The sequence below is a fragment of the Gopherus flavomarginatus genome, chromosome 2, assembly GCF_025201925.1.
Source record: "Gopherus flavomarginatus isolate rGopFla2 chromosome 2, rGopFla2.mat.asm, whole genome shotgun sequence".
Lineage (NCBI taxonomy): Eukaryota > Metazoa > Chordata > Testudines > Testudinidae > Gopherus > Gopherus flavomarginatus.
The window spans coordinates 260861914-260884578 of NC_066618.1; the positions used below are offsets into that span (position 1 = coordinate 260861914).

Below are 22665 nucleotides of genomic sequence, written 5' to 3' on the forward strand. Positions count from 1 at the left end.
AAGAACCAGGCAGCTTACACAGTCAATCCCAGTGAGTGGACAATGGCAACAACACTGATTTTCAGATACTTCTCAGTTAAGTGTTCCCTGCTGGGGTCTGAGTGCAAAGAGTGGTGGTATTTGAGAAAAATGACCTTTCTCTCTATTTTGACTGAAACCCTGCTGGATAAAGATGTAGAGATTGCCAGGCTTTCATAAAGGATGAAGCATTGTATGCTGGTATTTCAGCCTGTAAAGGGGCCAATGAGTGAATTTTTTTAGGCATCTTTGCACATTTTTGCTTTCTTTAGGTATTCAGATCCTATGGTGATGAGCATGGTACTAATGACATTGAAAAGGAATTTTTACTCAATGAACTTGATGTCCAAGGTCCAGGGTATCAAATATTCTATGGAGATAGCCAGAATCCATGAATTAGTCTGTGGGCTGAGGTATAAATTTAGGACCATGTACAGTGGGTCTTCCACTCATGTCTGAGTTTTTTGCAGAAATATCAATGGTAAAATATGGCCATTATACAGTAGTTCAACTTTTACTTATCGGTGTTTATTATTTGTTCTGTACCTTATTGTCACATTCAGCATCACTCAGTGGGGAAAATACACTCCCTTTTTCTTTAGATCTGTTGCAACTTTTGGTCTTTGTTTTCCTTTTCTAAGACAAGCAGCTGCAGCAGTTATAGCCACACAATGGGGTAGGGAAGCAGCCCCAAGCCCAGAACTGTGCAGAGGATGTGACCTCCCCCCCCGACCTCTCCCCCCAACCTCCCGAGGGATACCAGGCTCCATGCAGTTTTTCCCCCTTGCCTTCCCTTAACAAATAAAAATTAAAAATTGTGGAATTAATACTACATTTGCCAGGTATCACATTGATACTTTGCCAGTATGTTATCCCCCTACCTCACCATTTGTTTATCTTGTCTCTGTAGTGTATAAACTCTTTGGAGCAGGGACCGTCTCTTTCTCTGTAGTACCTAGCACAATGGAATTCTGATCTTGGTTGGTGCTGCTAGGCACTATAATGCCAAATAAATATGATACTCTATTTCTCTTTCTCTTATCTGTCTGTATGTTTTTTCACTGATTTTTTTCCTTGCAGCATTTCCTAATTCCTCCTCGTGTGGGCTTCATTTCCACTTACTCTCCCCATCCAGTGTGTTAGAGTGATCACCAAAGAAATAGTTAATTTTGAAGATTAAAGCTTCCTCAACAAATAAGCTTAATAGCATCAGTTTTGTTGCATCCTCTTACTTTAAAAAACTGTCATTTTAGTGGCAATAACTTTGCACAGAGTTTAGACTTTTTCTGTTGATGCATTGTACAGATCTATTCAGATTTTGTTTGGCATTTTCTCTCAAAGGGAATATTCCCCATCAGTGTCAGACTCCAAACTCTCTGATAGCTTTCTTGAATTTTGAGAGGTATAGGTTTGTCTCTCAGGTTTATTTGTTTTTATTAGTTTCTCATATAAAGCTAAATACTAATTCTTTCTCTAGCATTTTCTTTAAATTGGTTTTCTGTGGCTATGTAGCAGCCTTGTAGAGAGAAAAATTGAGGCTTTGTGTTTTGATTTCTGTAATGTAGCTATGCAGCCACCCTCATATGTTACCCATTTGCCTGAAAAGAAGATGGAAGTTGTTAGGTTGATATAATTGCAAAACGTAGGCAATTTTTGAGCGCTTCCTATCAGTGAAGCCTAATTGCTATTACTTGACTTAAATTGACCTACAGGAGTCAAAACAAACACATTATTGGTTCAGCACTTAACTGTAGTTGTGGCCTGGTTCCTTGATCAAATTGGTGGGTGAGTTTGGCATTCTGTTTAGCTAAACAGGATTTCCCTAAGAAGTTTGGATGATTATTTCCGCCCCCCCACCCCGGCCCACCTCCTTTTCTCTGTACTTGTTAGCTCTGGTTTTAGCTAATTTCAATTTATAATAAGACTGAGAGAGTTGAATGTGGATAGGGAGACTGTGTGGAAACACAATATAACAAATGGAAACAAGATTCCAATGTGGAGTGTCTCTTCAGACAGTGCACCTTGTGGAACAGAAACTGAAACTTCCCTATAGCAGAACACTTAAAGAGCATTCCATGTCTAGCAGGCGGTATGACAGCTCAGTAGTGAAAGAGAGTTATAATTTCTTCCTTTAAGAGCATTGTTTGCCTGGAAAGGCATCTTTTTGTCTGGCCTGGTAGCATCCAGATTAATCTGGATGCTATTGTTGACATGGGAATTAATAATAGACCCAAAATCCTACTATATTTCAGTGTTAGACCAAATGCTATTTGAGCCATGGATGACCTTTTTGTATAAAAAGAAGAAAATATTTGGAAACTTTAAGTAGGCATTCTCCACTGATGATGTGATTTTCTTATAACACTGCATTCATACTGCAATTATCATGGTGTCAGGTTTTCTAGAATGGAATTCTGTTTTTAGCAGGGGATGTAGAGAATGTCTTTCAGACTAGAATTTGGTCTATAGGATTTTGTTTTTTGGTGGTAGTGGTATCATGTCCAGTGACATAAAAATTGATGCATCAGCATTGTTTGCTGTCCACGTACATTTGTGGTGGCTAAAGGTCTGCATTCTTTGTTACATTTCACGTGGTAAGTGCATGTAAACACCTAAATTTGGAACTGCTGGCATAGTCGGTAATCATTACCAGTTACTCCGTGATACTTGAGTTTTTTGTCTTATGCCATGTGAATCCAAAAGATAGATCTTCTTTTGGACTAAGAACCTGTATAGTACCACTGCTATCTGATAACTATATGAAGCATATTGAGGAATTTGCTCAAAAAATGAATCTGGTAATTTCCCTGTACTGGCAATAATAAATAAATTTGGGATGGCGGAATGTTACAAGAAAAAAAGTGTGTGAGATGTTAAAAGGACTCCTGGTTAGAGTTAATAATTTGAAATTATTCAAGAACCCATTTGCTTACATAATGATTGTGCCTGTAGAACTGCCAAGGTCAGCGTCAAGCCTGCATTTTCAACCATGTAAATATTGATTGCCCAAGTTAGAGCTCGTTAGGGAATTTATTCCAGTAAATTTTATGTGTGAGAATTACTGTAAGTATTGTTTTATATTGGGTCCTTCCTTGTCTCTTCCTTCCATTTCCTTCTTTTTAAGTTGTTCACCCAATCTCTCCTTTGATATAAAACAATTGAAAAATCTATGTTGTTGTAAATTAGATAGGACTACTTTATCTATTTTGAATGATAAATTTAAGCTTTTTATGCAGCTTAATCTTCCTCAGGATAAGACACAGAATGTAAACAGTTAAAAGCTCAGTGTGAATGAAAAGTGAATTATAACAATATATTTAAATACTTTTTGATCAACTCTGTTTTTGCTCCCCAATGAATTCAATAAGTAAAAAGTCTTCAGATATGCTCCAGATGTAATTCTATAATATTACACTAACAGCTGTGTGTTTATAGCTTTTCCTTTCATAGTCTAAAACTAATAAAAGATCTGGCTGGCAAAACTCATCTCTTTATCCAATACTCAGAGCTACAGGAATAGATAATTGCTGCTTCACCCCGGAAGCTCTTACTCAGCCCCTCTAATCTAAAGCTTTCACTTTGCATCACTATTCAGCAGTTATATGTTCATAATCTCTAGCTTCACCATAGAAATCTGAACAGTTTCTAAACCACAAAACCCCTTTCTAAAAAGAGTAGTGGACTTACGTGGGCACAGAAACAATAAAACATAGGCACCATGATATGGTTAAATACAAAGGTAGAAACTTTATATAAAAACTGCTACCTAACTGTGGTAACCTTCCCAGACTACATGATAAGGGTTCCACTCTGGATCTCAACTGGCCCCAATGGCCTTGGTGGACTGGACTGTAAATCTGATGAGTGGGAAGAGCAGGCCCCCTGTATACCCTCAGACCTGTCAGTGGCCTTTGACTAGAAGCTAGAGTTCCAACCTGGTCCCACGCTGGAGATAGGCGAGAGAATATTAAAGGAACCACAAGATGCATGAGTCATAGAGGCATACCCAAGACCAGTGCTCAGACAGCACACTGGGTTACAATCACCTCACATCAGACCCCTTCTAACCTAGCACCTGCACTGGAACCTGCCAAAGTTGCAAAATTGTAACTTAAGCCCAAAAGACAGACCTCCAGGACACTGGGTGATGGTGGAAAAAAAACACGATTGCCAGTTTTCCTTTCAGGCCCAATCAGCCTAGCCCCTGGAATTGCCAGAGATCCAGCAACTAGGTTAAGAATGGGTCTGAAACAGGGAGCCCATAATGGCTACCTGGCCCAGGCAGCAAGCTGTATCAACCCCCTTCATGCTCCACGGCCACCACATGAGACTCAGTCACCTTGCCCAGCACCAGTTTCGCTGCTTGGTGACAGTGGAAGAGGGTGACACAGACCCCAGAGCTCAAGCCCAGATACACCATGTTACTCCCCTCTTCCCCATGCCTTGTAAAAGGAGGAAAGGGGAAGAAAGAAGCAAATCCCAGGTTCCAAAGGCAAATAGATAGTGAGAATCCAGGCTGACAGGATGGTGGGAGGGATGATTGTATCAGGGCCCTGAGGTGAGGGGGACCCCCAAAACATCTGTAACATCTGTATGACAAAAAGTGAAATGGAAGGGGTTGGATCCCAGGAAATATGATGTACCCAGGCCCCAAATTTCTTTTGCCAGCTTGGGGGGCGGGGGGGGGAGTAAAGGAGGAATGGTTACTTTGAATGCTGCCTCAGCTCTTCGCAGTTGAATGTTTCCTTCTCCTATCCCAGAGGCCATCTTCACTGCTCCTGAACCCACCCGTGCCTGTCTCTGGCTAGGAGGGTGAGCACTAGCTTGTCATCTTTTATAGTTTAATGCTTCTGATGGGAAAATATGAGTTTTTTTTTTAAACCTTCTAATATAGTAATTACTAAATATTTGCTGTTTCTTGTGGTTTGGAGAAAACTCCTATTGGGAAAGTATTTTAATGTATAAGAAGCTGGGCATTTGGCTAGGTATCCCTCTCATCCTCTTTTTAAATCAATATCATAGCCATCACCATTTCATCATCATTAGTTTGCCCCATTGTATGTGTCCCATGTGGCTCTAGTTGAGAACTTATTCATGTGCATGAGGTATTAACTTCAATCCAGTTATATTTTGAGGGATTTTTTAAAAGGAGAAAATGACTATGGCTTAAAATATTTATTTCCTCTGGTGGTGGTGAAGTAATTTTTGTGGGGGTTTTGACTGCTGTGCAGTATGTGTTGGGACAAAACAATCTCACTGTCAACGTATTTGGACACACACAGTCAAAACATAAGGTTGTTATTAGTATCTCTATAAAATTCTTACTAGTAAAAATACTAAACCAAAAGTAGACATTCGTTTTTTTGTTTTTGGAAGATTAGGATGTGATAAAAACATTACTTGAATTTTATATGCACTGGCTATCCTTTATAGTGGGTAACAGAGTATCTGAACAATCAGGAAAAAAAATCAATTTCAAAACTCAAGTTGAATTTCTATGTGACCAATGGTGTAGTTTTAAGATGTACAGAAAATCAATTTGGACAGAGATTTTCCCTCCCCTGTACTGATTCACACTGTCTTCTGCTCCCTCTGTGACAGTTGGGATTGGTAATGGAATGCAGACCCTTTTGTCTCTGGCTCACGGGTTCAGAGCTGGCTGAGATCCATATCAGAAATTTCCAGTTGCTGGCTTTCCTGTGGCCTATATGAAACCAATGGATAGCTTATGTCCAGTTCTTAGTGGATAAGTGTCTAAATTCCCTCCAAAAATACATCAGCTAAAACTGTTTGGATTTTCTTCAAGTAGTGACCCCAGGACTGCTCTATTTCACCTCATTTGCTTACACCCCATGCACTTTTGATCAATATTTTTGCTTCGTAGTGCCAGTTTAACCTGTGTATGAGCCCTAAGCATCCTCATGCCCTGCACCGAGGCTGTATAGGGCTGCATAGTCAAACCACCCTCAGTTCCTTCTCAGCAACCTTGGCCTTAGATGGAGCATTAGTGTGCCTTTCTGTTTGAAAGTACTCTATTACTCTGTCTTTCTCTTTCTGTCTCTTTCTTTCTCTGTCTTTTTCTTTCTTTCTTTCTTTTAGAGGGGTTGGTCTCAACCCCTTCACTCTTATGGTGGAGAACTTCCTCCTCAGATCACCATTGCTCTGGGGTAGGCCAGACTCTCTGGATTTCAAACAGTGCCTTTCTTGCTGGGAAGCTATCCGTGTCAGCGATGGGCATTCTCATTGTATCCTCTCCTTGTGGGAGTTGCATATTACTCAAAATGCTTTTAAGGGCAGGGCTAGAAAGAATCATGAGATAAGATTCAAACTCTTAATGATGGAGCATTCTCTTTATCTGGCCTCAGATCAGGCTAGGATGCCTCCTTCTCCACCAGACATCAGCCTGGCAGTGAGCACAGTGCGCCTTCGACTTCAGCATGTTCACCAGGATCTGCTCATGGTAAATCTTCAGTGAAGACCCGTAAGAAAAGAACATATTCTTCTCAAGAGGAGCCTACTTCAAAGAAGTCTGATTCCTCCAAGTAAGACCATTTCAGAGACCTTATGACTTGTTTAGGAACTGTTGAGGCTTCAAGTGCCATCGATACTGACCTCATGTCTGGTGCTCCCAACTCTTCTAAGAATGGAGGCACCAAACATCCTTCGGTATTGAGACTATACTGCAGAAGCAGAGCACTGCACCACAGGAGTCTAAGCACTCCTCTTCTAAAAAGGGAGTACCTACATGTCCTTTGGTGCCATTTGTACCAACATCATCGTCCTAGACATTCTTGATACCAGGTAAGTGCCGTGCCAATCATACAACCTCAGTCTCTCCTAAGACATCCTCATTGGTACAGACTATATTTACCAGGAGAGACCTGTTGGAACAGCTAATGTCCTCAGTGCCAACAATGGAAGTGGCTCTGTACCTCAGACTTGTGTGGCACGACAGGAATTCACATATTTCAGAGACCTCCTTTTTTCTGACAAAATTGAGTCTCCCTTGCTGGTCAGATGTTTAACCCCAACCTGAGGATTCTTCATTTCAAAGCTTGGCTCCTCAATGATTCATGGGAATAGAGACTTCTTGTTCTTAGGAGACACGAGAGGTATTAATGAATGATAGAAAGGAGTCCATGAGATGCATTATCTTTAGAAAAGATTCAGCATTTAGTGTATTTAGAGATGTTCTCCACCTGCTCAGTATCCGTCTCGACCATTTTGGGATTCCCTTCTAGAGTTGAAAAGACTGAATTATCTACTAGTTTCATCAGGGTATACCTAACGGTCATAAGTCTTTCATTCCTCAGTTGAGGGATTCTCAGTTTTTGCATATCCCACAGCAGTGAGGTTTCTCAGAGGATTAGGGAACCTTCTTCAAGTTAAGGAACCTGCTCCAATTTGGATGTATTTCTTTATGCCTTCTGAATTTTTCCTTTCAGCCAATGGTTACATCTTCCCTCATTCGCTTATCTATGCAGATAGCCTTTCTAGTGGCTATCACCTCTGCCTAAAGGCTTGGAGAAATAGGATCTCTAATGATGGAGCCTCTCTTTTTATAGAGTCTGTCCTATCTTGGGGCCTCTCCTTCTGCCTCACCATCCCCACGAACATGATACAGTTCTGCAGTGACCTGGAATCCTACTTTTGCCATCTCCAACTCAAGGAATATTTCCATCACACCACTGACCAGCACATTAACCCAGAGAAACCTTCCTACCAATGCTACAAGAAGGATTCTGCATGGACTCCTCCTGATGATTGAAACAACAGACCAGACTTCTACATAGAGTGCTTCTGCTGAAGTGCATGGGCTGAAATTGTGGAAAAGTAGCATCACTTGCCCCATAACCTCAGCCATGGAGAACACAAGGCCATCCACAGCCTCAGAAACAACTGACATTATAATAAAAAAGGCTGACAAAGTAGGTGCTGTAGTCATCATGAATACAGTCAGAGTATGAATAAGAAACTGCTAGGCAACTCCATGACACAACATTCTACAGGCCATTACCCTCTGATCCCACTGAGGGGTACCAAAGGAAACTGCACCATCTGCTCAAGAAACTCCCTGAAGAAGCACAGGAACAAATCTACACAGACACACTGCTAGAGTCCTGACCAGGGATATTCTATCTGCTACCCAACATCCATAAACCTGGTAATCCTGGATGCCCCATCATCTCAGGCATTGACACTCTGACAGCAGGATTGTCTGGCTATGTGGACTTTCTCTTCATGCCCTACGCTGCCAGCACTCCCAGCTATCTTTGAGACACTGCTGACTTCCTGAGGAAACTACAATCCATTGGTGATCTTCCAGAAAACACTATCCTAGCCACTATGGATGTAGAAGCTCTTTACACCAACATTCCACACAAAGATGGACTACAAGACATCAGGAACAGTATCCCCAACAATGTCACAGCAAACCTGGTGGCTGAGCTTTGTGACTTTGTCCTCACCCACAACTATTTCAGATTTGGGGGCGATTTATACCTTCAAGTCAGTGGCACTGCTATGGGTACCTGCATGTCCCCACACTATACCAACATTTTTATGGCTGAGTTAGAACAACAGCTCTCGTCCCCTAATGCCCCTACTCTTGCTGTACATTGATGACATCTTCATCATCTGGACCCACGGGAAGGAGGCCCTTGTGGAATTCCACCAGAATTTCAACAATTTCCACCCCACCATCAACCTTAGCCTGGACTAGTCCACACAAGAGATCCACCTCCTGGACACTACAGCGCAAATAAGCGATGGTCACATAAACAGTACCCTATTCCGGAAACCTACTGACCACTATACTTACCTAGATGCCTCCAGCTTTCATCTAGACTACATCACACAATCCATTGTCTACAGCAACGCCCTAAGATACAACCACATTTGCTCCAATTCCTCAGACAGAGACAAACACCTACAAGATCTCTATCAAGCGTTCTTAAAACTACAATACCCACCTGGGGAAATGAAGAAACAGATTGACAGCGCCACAAAGGTACCCAGAAGTCACCTACTACAGGACCGGCCCAACAAAGAAAGTAATAGAACGCCACTAGCCATCACCTACAGCCCCCAACTAAAATCTCTCCAGCGCATCATCAAGGATCTACAACCTATCCTAAAGGATGATCCCTCACTCTCCCAGACTTTGGGAGACAGGCCATTCCTTGCTTACAGACGTCCCCCCAACCTGAAGCAAATACTCACCAGCAACTACACACCACACAACAGAAACAGAAATCCAGGAACCAATCCCTTCAACAAACCCCATTGCCAACTCTGTCCGCATATCTATTCAAGGGACACTATCATGGACCTAAACACATCAGTACACCGTCAGGGGCTCATTCACCTACATATCTACCAATGTGATATATGCCATCATGAGCCAGCAATGCCCCTCTGCCATGTATATTGGCCAAACTGGACAGTCTCTATGCAAAAGAATGAATGGACACAAATCAGACATCAAGAATTGTAACGTTCAAAAACGAGTAAGAGAGCGCTTCAATCTCCCTGGACTGGACACTCAATAACAGACTTAAAAGTGGCCATTCTTCAACAAAAAAACTTCAAAAACAGACTTCAATGAGAAACTGCAGAACTGGAATTAATTTGCAAACTTGACAAATTAGGCCTGAATAAAGATTGGGAGTGGCTATGTCACTACAAAAAATAATTTCCCCTCTGATATTCACCCCTTCTTGTCAACTGTTGGGAATGGGCCACATACACCCTAACTGAATTGGCTTAATTAGCACTGACCCCGCACTTGATAAGGCAACTCCCATCTTTTCATGTGTTGTATATTTATACGTGTCTACTTTTTTTCACTCAATTCATCTGATGAAGTGGGTTATAGCCTATGAAAGCTTATGCCTAAATAAATTTGTTAGTCTCTAAGGTGCCACAAGGATTCCTCATTGTTCTTATAGTATTTTCGGCCATGGATGCTCCAGTATCTGCCCTCTTTCCCCTCTGCTTTGGAATGTCCTTTGGGGACTTTGCGATAGAGAACAAACGGAGGGAGGTTCAACTGCACAGTCCTATATAATCTTGGTGCAGGACACGAGGATTTGTAGGGGGCATGTGCGGGTCAAACAGGCACTGCTGCCAAAGGTACATGGGGTATAAGCGAACATGAAGTGGGGTACCCGTGGGGACACACATCTCAAAGAACTCCAGTTACTGCAAAAAGTGAGTAACCTCTCCTTTTCTTGTTGTCAGCCTCAGCAGAGAGGTAAAAACTGAATGGACATGGAGATTGAACAACATTATACCAAAAAATTCACCCTCCAGAATAAAGGGAGTTTACTTACCATTTTAGCTGGGGTGAGAACCCCTGGTTAATGTGCAGCACTCTTATAGCCCTCTTGAGAGTGATGGAGACAGCTTCCAGAGAGATGTGCCTCTGGCCCTATTTGGGTAGAGGGATGGCAATCACACAAATGTCACATCTATAGTTCTTTGAGTAGTTGCACATGTGCATTCTAGTCTTGGTGTATGTGCACCTTGTACACAGCTGGAAATTTTCCCCTCATCAGTACCTGTCAGAGCAGCTCAAGTGCCCTCTCCTGCCACTCTCCCTTGCTTGCAGAAATAAAGAGTGGAGTTCCCTTGTCCTCACTCAGTTCCTTCTTACCACCCATAACAGTTGTTGGAATCTGTTGTTCTTACATTAGAAAGATCTTTGCATGTTTATTTTTGTAGATTGTTACCTGTTGGTTCTTTGTTGTTATTAGTGGATAGTTACCCTGGTGGTCAGAGGAGGCTGATTTTTCATATTCTGACTCAGGGACTGGCTCCTATGTCTCACAAGCGCAAAGTGCATCTCGCTGCTTCCATTCTAGAGCTAACTGCTCAGGATACTTCTAGGACCCTGGAGCCTGTGCTGGTGAGAACACGTGGCTTGTAAGGCATTGGGGTCCAGTGCCTTTTTAGTGGCCTTGTGAGAACTCATGGGCATTTCCTCATATCTCCATGTCCTCCCAACACTACTCCTCTTTAGTTTCATTGATTAGGTGTGGGGAGTTTTCTTGTTGAGTTCATTGTGATCTCACACCCAGTACAGAGCAGTAAGTAACAGTTCAGGAGAATCCTGTGAGTCAGTTGCCGGAGGAGCCTCAGCCTCAACCTCTGTTTGCTCCATCCTCATCTTCCCCAGATGAAGCAGTATCCCTGGGAGTGTCCTAACGTACACTTGATAACACCAAGCCTTCTGTTACCTGGGTTCTTTCAACCCAAAGCTTTTGGTAACTTTTACTTTGTGCGAGGGTGATGTCAGGAAATAAATCAAGGCAGACACAGCCGTCCGACTGATAGATGGCTGGCACAAACAGGACAGCACAAGAGTACTTGCACTTAAAGCTAAACTTTACTTAGTCTCAAGCACTTACACATGTCCTCAGCAGGTTAATAAAACACCCCCAACCCTCAATAATTACCGAAGCTGAGCTTGGCTTTTGAGTGGCACTGTAACAGGCTTCTGCTGGCCAGGCTTCTGTCTGCCGGTGCAGACTCTAAAATGCATCCAGAGGGAATGTCCCTGAAGAGCCTCTTCTGAGTAGTCTGGTTACCTCAAACTTTTCCCACTTATTTATACATTAGTAACATGATGACATATCCCTTAAAGAAAACATGCTAAGCAAGCAGTTTTTTAAAGATCAAGCAGGAGATTTCCTTATGGTCATCAATTTACCAGATATGTTTTTTTCCCCCCTCCTCCCCAAAGTGTCCATGCCTTGGAGCCCTGACAAACATTCCCAGGGGCACATATAAACAGACTTCTTGTTTTTCTAAAATACATACATCAGCAGTTTCAACATTCTCAGCAGGAAGGGTGAGGGGTTAAGTTGCCCTGTCTGTGGCACCCAAAACCCTCTCTCCTCCTGTCTTGGTTATGTTGAGGCCCGCTGCATGACCAATTTACGACCTGCTGATTTGGCTACTTTTAGCAACACGCAATAGTGGTTCAGTATGGCCGGCTAATGTGGCTACTGTTAGCAACAAGCAATAGTGGTTTAGGCAGTTTACTGGTTTGCCAAAATCTCCCCTTACACTTACACCAAGAGCTCTTAAAAAGAGTTGCCTCAGCCTTGGATATCCAAGAGGAGGGAAGTTTGGGGAGTCATACCATAGACTTATTGACATTGTAACCACAGCTGGCCTGTCTTGTGTGGCCTTACCGATTAATGAGGCAATTTTAGAATCCACCTGTCAAAGCCCTGTGGCATACTCACTCCTCCTACACCCAAGAGGGTTGAGCCTCATTACTGTGTATGCCCCCAAGGCTTTGAGCAGTTTTATTCCCTCCCCCTTCTGGGGTTGGGGTTGGTGGTTGTCACAGCTGCCAGTGAGAGGGAATGCCGGGGTCAGCAGGCTGCTACCCCTAAATCAAAGGATGCCAAAAAACTCTACCTGTTTGGTAGAAAAATCTTTTGTACAGCTGGGTTACAACTTAGAATTCAACCCACAGGCTTTATTAGGGCATTATGACTTCAATATCTGGGACTCTATATTGAAGTTTAAGGATAAGTTGCTGAAGGATGCAAAACAAGAGTTTCACTGGTAGATGAAGGGAAGCTGGTAGCAAGAATATCACTACAGGCCAGTTTGTACGGTGCTAAAGGGCTGCTAGGATCATGGCCTCTGCCATCATCATGTGCGGGTGCTCATGGCTGCAGTCTTTGGACCTGCTCTAAGAAGTCCAGCAAACTGTTCAGGACCAGCCATTTGAAGGGTCATCCGTCTCTGTTAGAGATGGATGAGAAACTTCATGGTTTAAAGGACTCCAGGACAATGTTATGTTGTTGGGTGTATATATATATACATTAGCCCTGAAAAGAAAACACTTTCATCCTTAGCAGTCCCGCCGATATTCTATTCTGTGCTTCTCCAAGATCTGCGAAGGAAAAAGAGTAGAGGTTATAGGCGCAGACCATATACTCCTGCTACTGCAGCAGCTCCTGGTTCATCTACACACTCTGCGAGGGTGCTAAACAAACATTTTGATGGGTCGGTCAAGGATGCCATACCAGTCTCCAAAATTCTAGCCTCTCTTTGCTCTCTGTTTGCGAACAGTGTATCCTACTTCCTAGGTTCTTGGTCCCAAATTTCTTCAGACAAATGGGTCTTAAGCATTGTGGAAGTGGGATACACCCTTTCTAGCCCTCCTTCCCACCTTCTTTCTCTGTCCTTCTTCAGGGACCACTCTCATAAGGAAGTACTCTTCCAGGAATTACAATATCTCCTTCAGTTGGTAGCTGTAAAAGGGGTTCAGAAGTGTCACAGAAGGTTGGGATTTTATTCCCATTATTTCCTTACCCAAAAGCAAAGGGAAGTCTGAATGATTTTAGACCTGCCTCAACTCAACAGATATCTGAAAAATACGAAGTTTCTCATAGTCTTGCTGGTTTCCATTATTCCCTCCCTGGATCCTGGAGACTGGTAGGGTGCCCTCGACTTATAAGATGCAATCTTCTACTGAAGGAAATATTAAAGTTCTTGGTAAACCAATCTCAGTACGAGTTCATAATGCTCTCCTGTAGCCTGTTCACAGCTCCACAAGTTTCTAGAAAATTTGTGGCGTGGTAGCTGCATTTCTGAGGAAGTGTATCCCTACAGTTGGCTTGAGAGAGGCCAGTTCAGAGTTCAGGTACTATCCAGTCAACCTGCAATACAGTGGGACTATTAAACAACTCAGAGAAGTCTATCCTCTCCTTAGTTCAGAGGATAGAATTCATATGGGCAGTCCTGGAATTAACTCAAGCTAGAGCTTTCCTTCCACGGCCAAGATTTCAGACAATTTGATCCATCATTTTAGATCTCAAGGCTCACCTAACCACAAGAGCATGGAATTGTATGAGGCTTTTGGAGCACATGGCCTCTTGCATATACATAGTCTGTCATGCCAGTTTGCGCCTTAGGGAACTACAGATTTGGTTAGCCTCCGTATTCTCTGAGTTGTCACTCTGGAAGCTTTGTGGTGGGGATACCCTCTCAGGTTTTAGGCTCTCTGGATTGGTGGACAAACCCTGTAAACTTATGTGGTAGGTGTTCCCTTTGTCCTGCGTTAACATTCATTGATATTAGTGACGTACAGACAGCATCTGCTCTGGGTTTCAGGGGCTCATCTGGGTTCACTACAGAGGCAAGGGTAATGGTCCACAAAGAACTTGTTTGGACACACAAATATCAGGGAGTTAAGAACTAACCAACTCGTGTTTCCGGCTTTCCTAACCCATATCAAGGGGAAAGTCTGCTCATTCTCAAAGATAACACAGCAGTGATGTTCTACCTCAATGGGCAAGGAGGGGCCTGCTCGTCCTTGCTTTGCCAAGAGGCAATCCAACTCTGGGAATTTTACACTGCCATTTTGATCAATCTCCAAGTGTCTTACTTTCCAGAAGTGCAGAATGAGTTTGCAGTCTACGTATGCAGATCGTTTACATGTGAGCATGAATGATCTCTCCAGCTGGATGTAGGCAGTTCATTTTCCAAGTGTGATGGTCTACCCAGGTAGATTGGTTTGCAGTGAGCACCAAAAGGAAGTGCCAGCACTTTAGCTTCCTGCAAGGTAGCAGTCCTCATGGATGCTTTTCTGTTGCCTGGGACAGGCAAGCTTCTGTATGCTTTCCCACCAATCCCGCTGTTGAGAGTATTGCTAAAAATCAGACAGGAGCATGCTTGAATCATACTTATAGCTGCAACTTGGCCTTGGCAGCACTGGTTCTCCACTCTCCTGTCTCTTTTGGTGAAAGCTCTGATATCGCTTCCATTGGACTCAGGCCTAATTTCTCAAGATTACCATTACCTACTCCATCCAAATTAGCAGACACTTCATTTAACTGCCTGGATGCTCTATAGCTGGACCCTTGAGAAGAGTCTTATTGTAAAGAGGTTCAGGATGTGCTATTAAATAATAGGAAGCCATCTAGTAGATCTGTTTGGAAGCTATTCTCTGGTCCTAATAGTGACTGGATGACTGGAAAATTCTAATGTATTGCCCATCTTTAAAAAAGGGAAAGAGGAGGAACTACAGGCCAGTCAGCCTCACCTCAGTCCCTGGAAAAATCATGAAGAAGGTCCTCAAGGAATCAATTCTGAAGGACTTAGAGGAGAGGAAAGTGATCAGGAACAGTCAGCATGGATTCACCAAGTGCAAGTCATGCCTGACTAACCTAATTGCCTTCTATGATGAAATAACTGGCTTTGTGGATGAGGGGAAAGCAGTGGATGTGTTATTCCTTGACTTTAGCAAAGCTTTTGATAGGGTCTTCCGCAGTATTCTTGCTGGCAAGTTAAAGAAGTATGGGTTGGATGAATGGACTATAAGTTGAATAGAAAGCAGCTGGCTAGATCATCAGGCTCAATAGGTAGTGGTCAATGGCTCCATGTCTAGTTGTCAACCAGTATCAAGCAGAGTGCCCCAAGGTTCGGTCCTGGGGCCAGTTTTGTTCAATATCTTCATTAATGATCTGGAGGATGGTGTGGACAGCACCCTCAACAACTTTGCAGATGACATTAACTGGGAGGAGTGGTAGGTATGCTGGATGGGATAGGATACAGAGGGACCTAGACAAATTAGAGGATTATGCCAAAAGAAGTCTGATGAGGTTCAATAATGACAAGTGCAGAGTCTTGTACATAGGATGGAAGAATTCCATGCACTGCTACAGACTAGAGACCGAATGGCTAGGTGGCAGTTCTGCAGAAAAGGACCTAGGGGTTACAGTGGACGAGAAACTGGATATGAGTCGACAGTGTGCTCTTGTTGCCAAGAAGGCTAACGGCATTTTGGGCTGTATAAGTAAGGGCATTTCCAGCAGATCGAGAGACGTGATCATTCCCCTCTATTCGACATTGGTGAGGCCTTATCTGAGGTACTGTGTCCAGTTTTGGGCCCCACACTACAAGAAGGATGTGGAAAAATTGGAAAGAGTCCAGCGGAGGGCAGCAAAAATGATTAGGTGGCTGGAGCACATGCCTTCTGAGGAGAGGCTGAGGGAACTGGGATTATTTAGTCTGCAGAAGAGAAGAATGAGGGTGGATTTGGAGCTGCTTTTAGCTACCTGAAAGGAGGTTCCAAAGAGGATGGATCTAGGCTGTTCTCAGTGGTAGCAGATGACAGAACAAGGAGTAATGGTCTCAAGTTGCAGTAGGGGAGGTTGAGGTTGGATATTAGGAAAAACTTTTTCAATAGGAGGATGGTGAAGCACTGGAATGACTTACCTAGGGAGGTGATGGAATCTCCTTCCTTAGAGGTTTTTAAGGTTAGGCTTGATAAAGCCCTGGATAGGATGATTTAGTTGGGAATTGGTCCTGCTTTGAGCAGGGGGTTGGACTAGATGACCTACTGAGGTCTCTTCCAACCTTAATATTCTATGATTCTATGACTTTGAATCTTTTTCCACACAGGACTTAACTCCCTTGATCTCATCTTGATTAATTCTTCTTCACTTAATTTCTGCCCTTTTCCTTTTATCAAAGCTTGAAAAAAATGACTTAATATCCACTAACCAGGGAGAAAAAATCCCGTGCTGCCTTGTCCTCTCAAATCCACATTCTGCAATTTAATATGGATGAAACAGTTGTGTATGGTTTATAGTCCTGTCTATATTTAATTGTAAGTTATTATGAATGAACGTCATATTAAAACTTTGCAGTTGTAACTTACTACAGCTCTTGTTTTTGTATACCATGTTTCCCTTTTTGGCTTCCCTCTGCTCCTCTCCATCCCACCTCATCTTTTTTGAATACTTTGGAAGATAGCACTGCATTCATTTACATGGTACTCCTATTTGCAAGGTGATCTGCACAACCATAAGGATTAAAACCTTTTATTTAAATGGCAACTCAAATTTGCAGGAGTTGATGGTACTCAACTCTGAAAAGCTTTCTAATAACTTAAGAAGAGTGCTTTTTCCAGCCTTGCTTTTTATTATCTCTTTTCCTTCTACTCTTTGTTTTATTCCTACATTTCATGCTGTGTTGATTCCTTCCACTTTTCCCCCACTTATACCTTTCGTGATGTTGCCTCTTTCCCTCAAACCTGGAGAGTTCTCTTTCTTCCTAAAAATCAGGTCACTTGACATCTTTAGATTTTTTTTCAAAATTAACTTATTTTGTTATCTTTCTATTGCTGAGCTCTAATCCAGGGCCTTCTATTGATCTTTTTCCTTACTCTTTCTCAAAATAAATATCCAGACCCATAAGATACGTGAATATACAACATAAAAAAATCACAATAATTTGTTGTATCCCTTGCTCCTTGTCCTGTTCTCCTCTTTCTTTGGTCAATTATTTTAATTTCTTGTATGTCTAATTTAGATTTTCACTTGTTTTATGATAGTGACTGTTTCTCCCTCGCCATGAAGCAACATGCCCACATGTAGTGATAATATGTAGGCAACATTATACTGTAAATATATTCAGGCTGTTTGTCAGTAATTAAGATGGCCACCTCTGCTTCTCACTACGTGAGTTGTAACAGGGAAATTCCAAAATTTAGATTTGGTGGAGAGGAGGAAAGAGAATCCTACAGAAAAGAATGAAAATGGGTGTATGAAATGGGAAATTATTTCAAAATAAAAAAAAATTAAAAATACCTTTCAATTCATTTTCCTCCTTCACACTCAGTTCTATTCCACTGAAGTCACTGCATGAACATCGGTGGGAGTAAGATCATACCAATCTTATTTACTTTAATACCTGTTGTCTCTTCTCCCTCCTTTCTGGTCAACAGGGCTTTTATTTCTAGAATATATGACTTGTGTTGTTTAGTTTGTGTTTTTATTGTTTGTCAGAGAAGTCATCTCTCAATTCGTTTTGAAACAGCCATCAGCCGTTAACTTCAGTGTTTTTCCATGATGATGATGATTATTCTTTATTTGTATTTCTGTTGCTCCTTGAGTTCAGGGCCCTATTGAGTTAGGAGCTGTACAGACATGGAAAAATAGTAACCTTCTTGTCCCAAAGAGTTTACTATCTAAGTTTTTATCTCATAAACAGGAAGGACTCTCAAGTTGTCATTAAAATCATGCGTACCCTGAAGGGCAGAGAAAAAAGCAGTAAATAGAAAAATAATGTGATGCATTAAGCCCCGAATTAGGAGGAAAAGGGACCAAAATAAAGGCCAACATAATTCTTTGACATTAAGTTAAAAGTTGTTCTGTGCTAAAACTGGATGCTGTTTTTGAGTGTTGTGAATTATATGGTGGAGATGCAGTACACATCTCTGAAAATAAGGAGTTGTTGTATAATTGAGATAAAGTTTATTTATAGGGTAGCCGTCACCATAGTATACATGCATCAGCATACGACTGTGTTAAACTTTCATTAGTGGGGGTTTTAAAAACAAAGCTTTCCTCTGACTTTTTATAAAATTGAACTTTAAAGTTGTAAGATTGCCTTAATGATATTTGGTTTGAAACTTCAAGAATAGCCTCAATGAGGGAGGACTGAATGTGACTGAGAAACATGTACCATAGAGAAAAACACTTGAAGTCCATAGCATTTCTGTAATCATAAGGGAAAATATCGGTGAAAGTCATCAGAGCTCAGATTTGATACCTTAAAATCTAAAAATAAATATATATATATATATATATTTAGGAGCTTAGGAAGCCTTAGCAGGAAGCTTTTATTTATAAAAATGTGTATTGGTATTAATGAGACCAGAAACAACAGAATGGTGTGTGAAACTTACCCCAGATAACTGCTTACATATTATAATTGTGGACATTGCATAAAAGAAGAGCCTTTAATCATTGATGAGTTGAAATTTGATATATATTTTTGTATCAAAAGGTGTAGAAGATGAAACAGGTTCAGATATGCAATATTCTACCCAGTATATTAACCAAGAACCCTACATGCATCAAGATGATGATCAGCAGCAGGGATGGGTTTCCTGGGCCTGGTCTTTTGTTCCTGCTATTGTGAGTTATGATGATGGAGAGGATGACTATACTGGAACAGAAGGTGGAACAATACTTCATCAGCAGAAATCCCAGGCCCTTAAGGATCCTATTGTTTCTATTGGGTTTTACTGCACAAAGGCAACTGTGACTTTCAAGGTAAGTACATCTTTACATTATAGTTTAATAATTGTTTTGCTGAGCAATGAATTAATGTATTAGATTTCAGTGTATGGTTATTTGTCTTTTTAGTAAAGAGAGGAAAAGCTTACATTGCTGGAAATACGAAGCAATTGTTAAGTTTTATTCTTCATTAAACAATTTGCAGTAAACTTGGGTTTGTGAGATGACTGATACAAAATTTAATTCAGTGAAAAAAAAATCTAATTCTGAAGAGAAACCATTTTAATTTAGCACTAAATAGATAAAAAACTTGAAAGAAAGAAAAAGTTCTTAATACCAAAGAGTATCCATGAACATTTATTTTAGTATTGGCTTCTGAGTCTACGTGACGTTTTTGCAAATTCACTTGATTTCTTGTAAAAGTACTTTTGCTGATATAGCAATTTGATACTGGCTGGAGTTATTTTCTTTACTGTGTAATAATAGATAGAACTGGACCTGTTACTCTGGAACATCCAAGATTAAAGTAAATTTTAGTTGACATTGGGAGTCACCTTAGGAACAGTAAAGTAAGAAATCACACATGCGTGCGCGCACACACACATTGAGATTTGTATAATCTCAATAGATGAATAGATCTCTACTTATTCGTGTTATGCGTTTTCAGAAAGCAATACTGGGCAGTCATTGATTTTATGTAATTTTGTTAACTTAATTACTGATAAAACACTAAGATTTACTGACAGGAATTAACTTGATAAAAACCAGGGGCTAGTTTAGCAAAGTATTTAAACACATGCTGAATTTTATGTTCATGATTAGCCCGACCAAAGACTACTGATGAGTTTAGGCATATGTTGAATAAAGGCCAGAATGCTTTAGAGCAGGAAAAGAGAGGATGGTGGAGAATCTGCATTTTAAAAAGACATGTTGCTGAAAAGGGCTTAAAGTTTCAACCACTTCAACTCTGACAGTTGCTAATTATTTGACACTTTAATCTGATGTAAGAATGTAAATAATTTTATTTAAAGGATTTATTAGGTACTTGAAACATATCTTCATGTCTTCTGTTTAGTTAAAAATGTTAATTAATATGAATGAGGAAAATATGGAGCTTTCCCATGATTTTCACTTACCTTGTTTTGTTTAAAAGAATGGGAGTTGTAATTTTTAAAAAATCACAGTTGGAACTTAAACAGTTTTGCCTTGTTTTGTATTCCCATATGCAGTATTGAATCTTGGTTCTACAGCCCTTGCTCACATGAGAAATCCTACTGAAATCATTGGACCTATTTACATCAGTGGTTCTCAATCTTTCCAGCCTACTGTACCTCTTTCAGGAGCTTGATTGGTCTTGCGTACCCCAAGTTTCACCTCATTTAAAAGCTACTTGCTTCCCAAATTGGACATTAAAATACAAAAGTATCACAGCACACTATTAAAATTCAAAAGTGTCACAGCACACTATTACTGAAAAATTGCTTACTTTTTAATTTTGTCCATATGAAATTTTAATTTCTACTGACTTTGCTAGTGCTTTTTATGTAGCCAGTTGTAAAACTAGGCAAATTTGATGAGTTGGTGTCCCCCCAGAAGACTTCTGCATATCTTCATGGATATGCGTACCCCGGGTTGAGAACCACTGCTTTACGTGAGCAAGGGTTGAAGGATTGGGCCTCTTAATGTTGCGTTAATAGGCTTGTGCATTTAATCTTAGGATGTGGTAAAAATTACTTATGAATGCATCTTGCATTTTATATTTTTAGAATGTAAAGTGGTATATGAGAGCAGTATGGTGACATTTAGGAGGAAAACATTATAATCCATTGTTCTGCTTGCATGCAAAGAATGTATGGAATTAATTTGTGGTTCATATTTTGGTCAAAAAATAAGGTCAAGTTTCTGCATTAGCATTTAGAACAGTTGATACCATTCCAACTAAAAAATCATGCCAAATTAAATGTAGCATTTTTCTAATAATGTTGAAAATTGTTCTTGTAATGTCTGAGTTCTTTTAATCAATTAATTGCTTTTCCTCCACAATAATTGCACACAGCTGAACGGTGATCTTTTTAAAAAAATTTATGTATGTATTTATTTATTTATTTATTTTAAACCAATTTTACTTGAGCTTTTGGATTACAGAATTTTACTTAGAAATGGCAACCATTTCTACACACGCTTGCAAATAACTAAGTAATGAGAGCCGATGTGTATTATATAAAAATTAAAACTTGAATTATTAATTTCAGGAGATGAAACTATAAAAATGCAAAACAAAGAAAAGTTGTACTAAAACTTCATATAATAGTGTTTAACTTTTTCCATTGCATGATTTACAGTTTTAAAGTTTTGATAAGTATCTAAGTATTTAGAGCATAGAAAATATAATTTAATGGAGTTTTATTTTAAAATAACATGACAAAAAAGAAATGTAGGTGTGATTCAAGTTCACAAAATTTTCTTTAATGTTATTTATGCTGTGAATTATTTACTTCGCAGCATAAATGTTTTAATAAGTTTATGGATTTTTAGAGCAGTTTATAAACTGGCATGTGTATTGCAGCCGCATATCTGTTACTTGACTTTTTATACAATGTTAATATAAAAAGAGAAGCTAAATAAAAGTACTAAACTGTTTAAAACTTTCTTAGTTGTACTTGAGATTAAATTGGCATATTTCAGCTTGAAGTTCGTGTATTCTAATATGGATAATGTGTTACAGCTGTTTTTACTGCACCTGTTTCCTGCCTAATAATAAATTTTGGCCTATACTAATGTTTAATTTGTCTTCATCAATTCTTATAGTAATGACAGATTACTGCTATTTAATGCTAATATTGGCTAATATAAGGTGTTTATCATATTGTTTCATAGCTTACTGAAATGCAAGCTGAAAGTAGTTATTATAGCCCTCAGAAAGTAAAATCCAAAGAAGTTATACTTTGGGAGCAAGAAGGAACCACAGTTGAGGTAATGTTCCATTACGACTAAATTTTTCAGGTTATAGTAAATGTCTTGGCAAATTGATGTATAATAAATATTTTTCATCAGTTAAATATTTTGAAATGGCAGTTAATATTTGGTTTTACATTTCTATTTTTTAATAAAGTAATTCCTATTCTCTGTTACTACAAACTTAGAACACCATAGTATTAAGATTTGGTAAGAATGTACTTCTAAAAATTTGTTTATTGAATTAATTTCTTGATTAATTAAAAACTACACTTGTAAAGCTTACCATATAATATATTTAAATTTTCTCTACTTTTTCTATATTTTAATATCTTCAGTTGTATAGTACTTATTGTCATATAATGTTTTTCCTCCAACAGGCCCTTATGATGGGAGAGCCTTTCTTTGACTGCCAAATAGGTTTTGTTGGTTGCCAAGCTATGTGCCTTAAAGGAATTATGGGAATTAAAGACTTTGAAGAGAATGTGAACAGAAGTGATACAGTAAGTTTATTAGAAATACTGCTGATTGTTAAATACAGCAATGTTGTTGTGCTTTATTGATTTAAAATATTAAAAATATGTAATTTTCTTAGCTGTGGCGAAGAGTACAGTGTCACAGGAATCCAGTGTTTAAT

The 22665-nt window shown here is 40.1% G+C and overlaps 1 protein-coding gene across 12 annotated transcripts in view; it reads left to right on the top strand.

Moving 5' to 3' along the window:
• The window catches only part of VPS13B (vacuolar protein sorting 13 homolog B), a 913516-nt gene that overhangs the window by 142998 nt on the left and 747853 nt on the right, over positions 1 to 22665 (top strand). For all 12 annotated transcript variants that reach the window (XR_007772613.1, XM_050940452.1, XM_050940449.1 and 9 more), the window contains exons 8-10: positions 18841 to 19109; positions 21951 to 22046; positions 22409 to 22531. Coding sequence is in view for 11 of the 12 variants with exons in the window: in XM_050940452.1 (XP_050796409.1) it covers positions 18841 to 19109; positions 21951 to 22046; positions 22409 to 22531 (488 nt within the window). In the remaining variant the exon portion in view is untranslated. The remainder of the gene's footprint in view (positions 1 to 18840; positions 19110 to 21950; positions 22047 to 22408; positions 22532 to 22665) is intronic.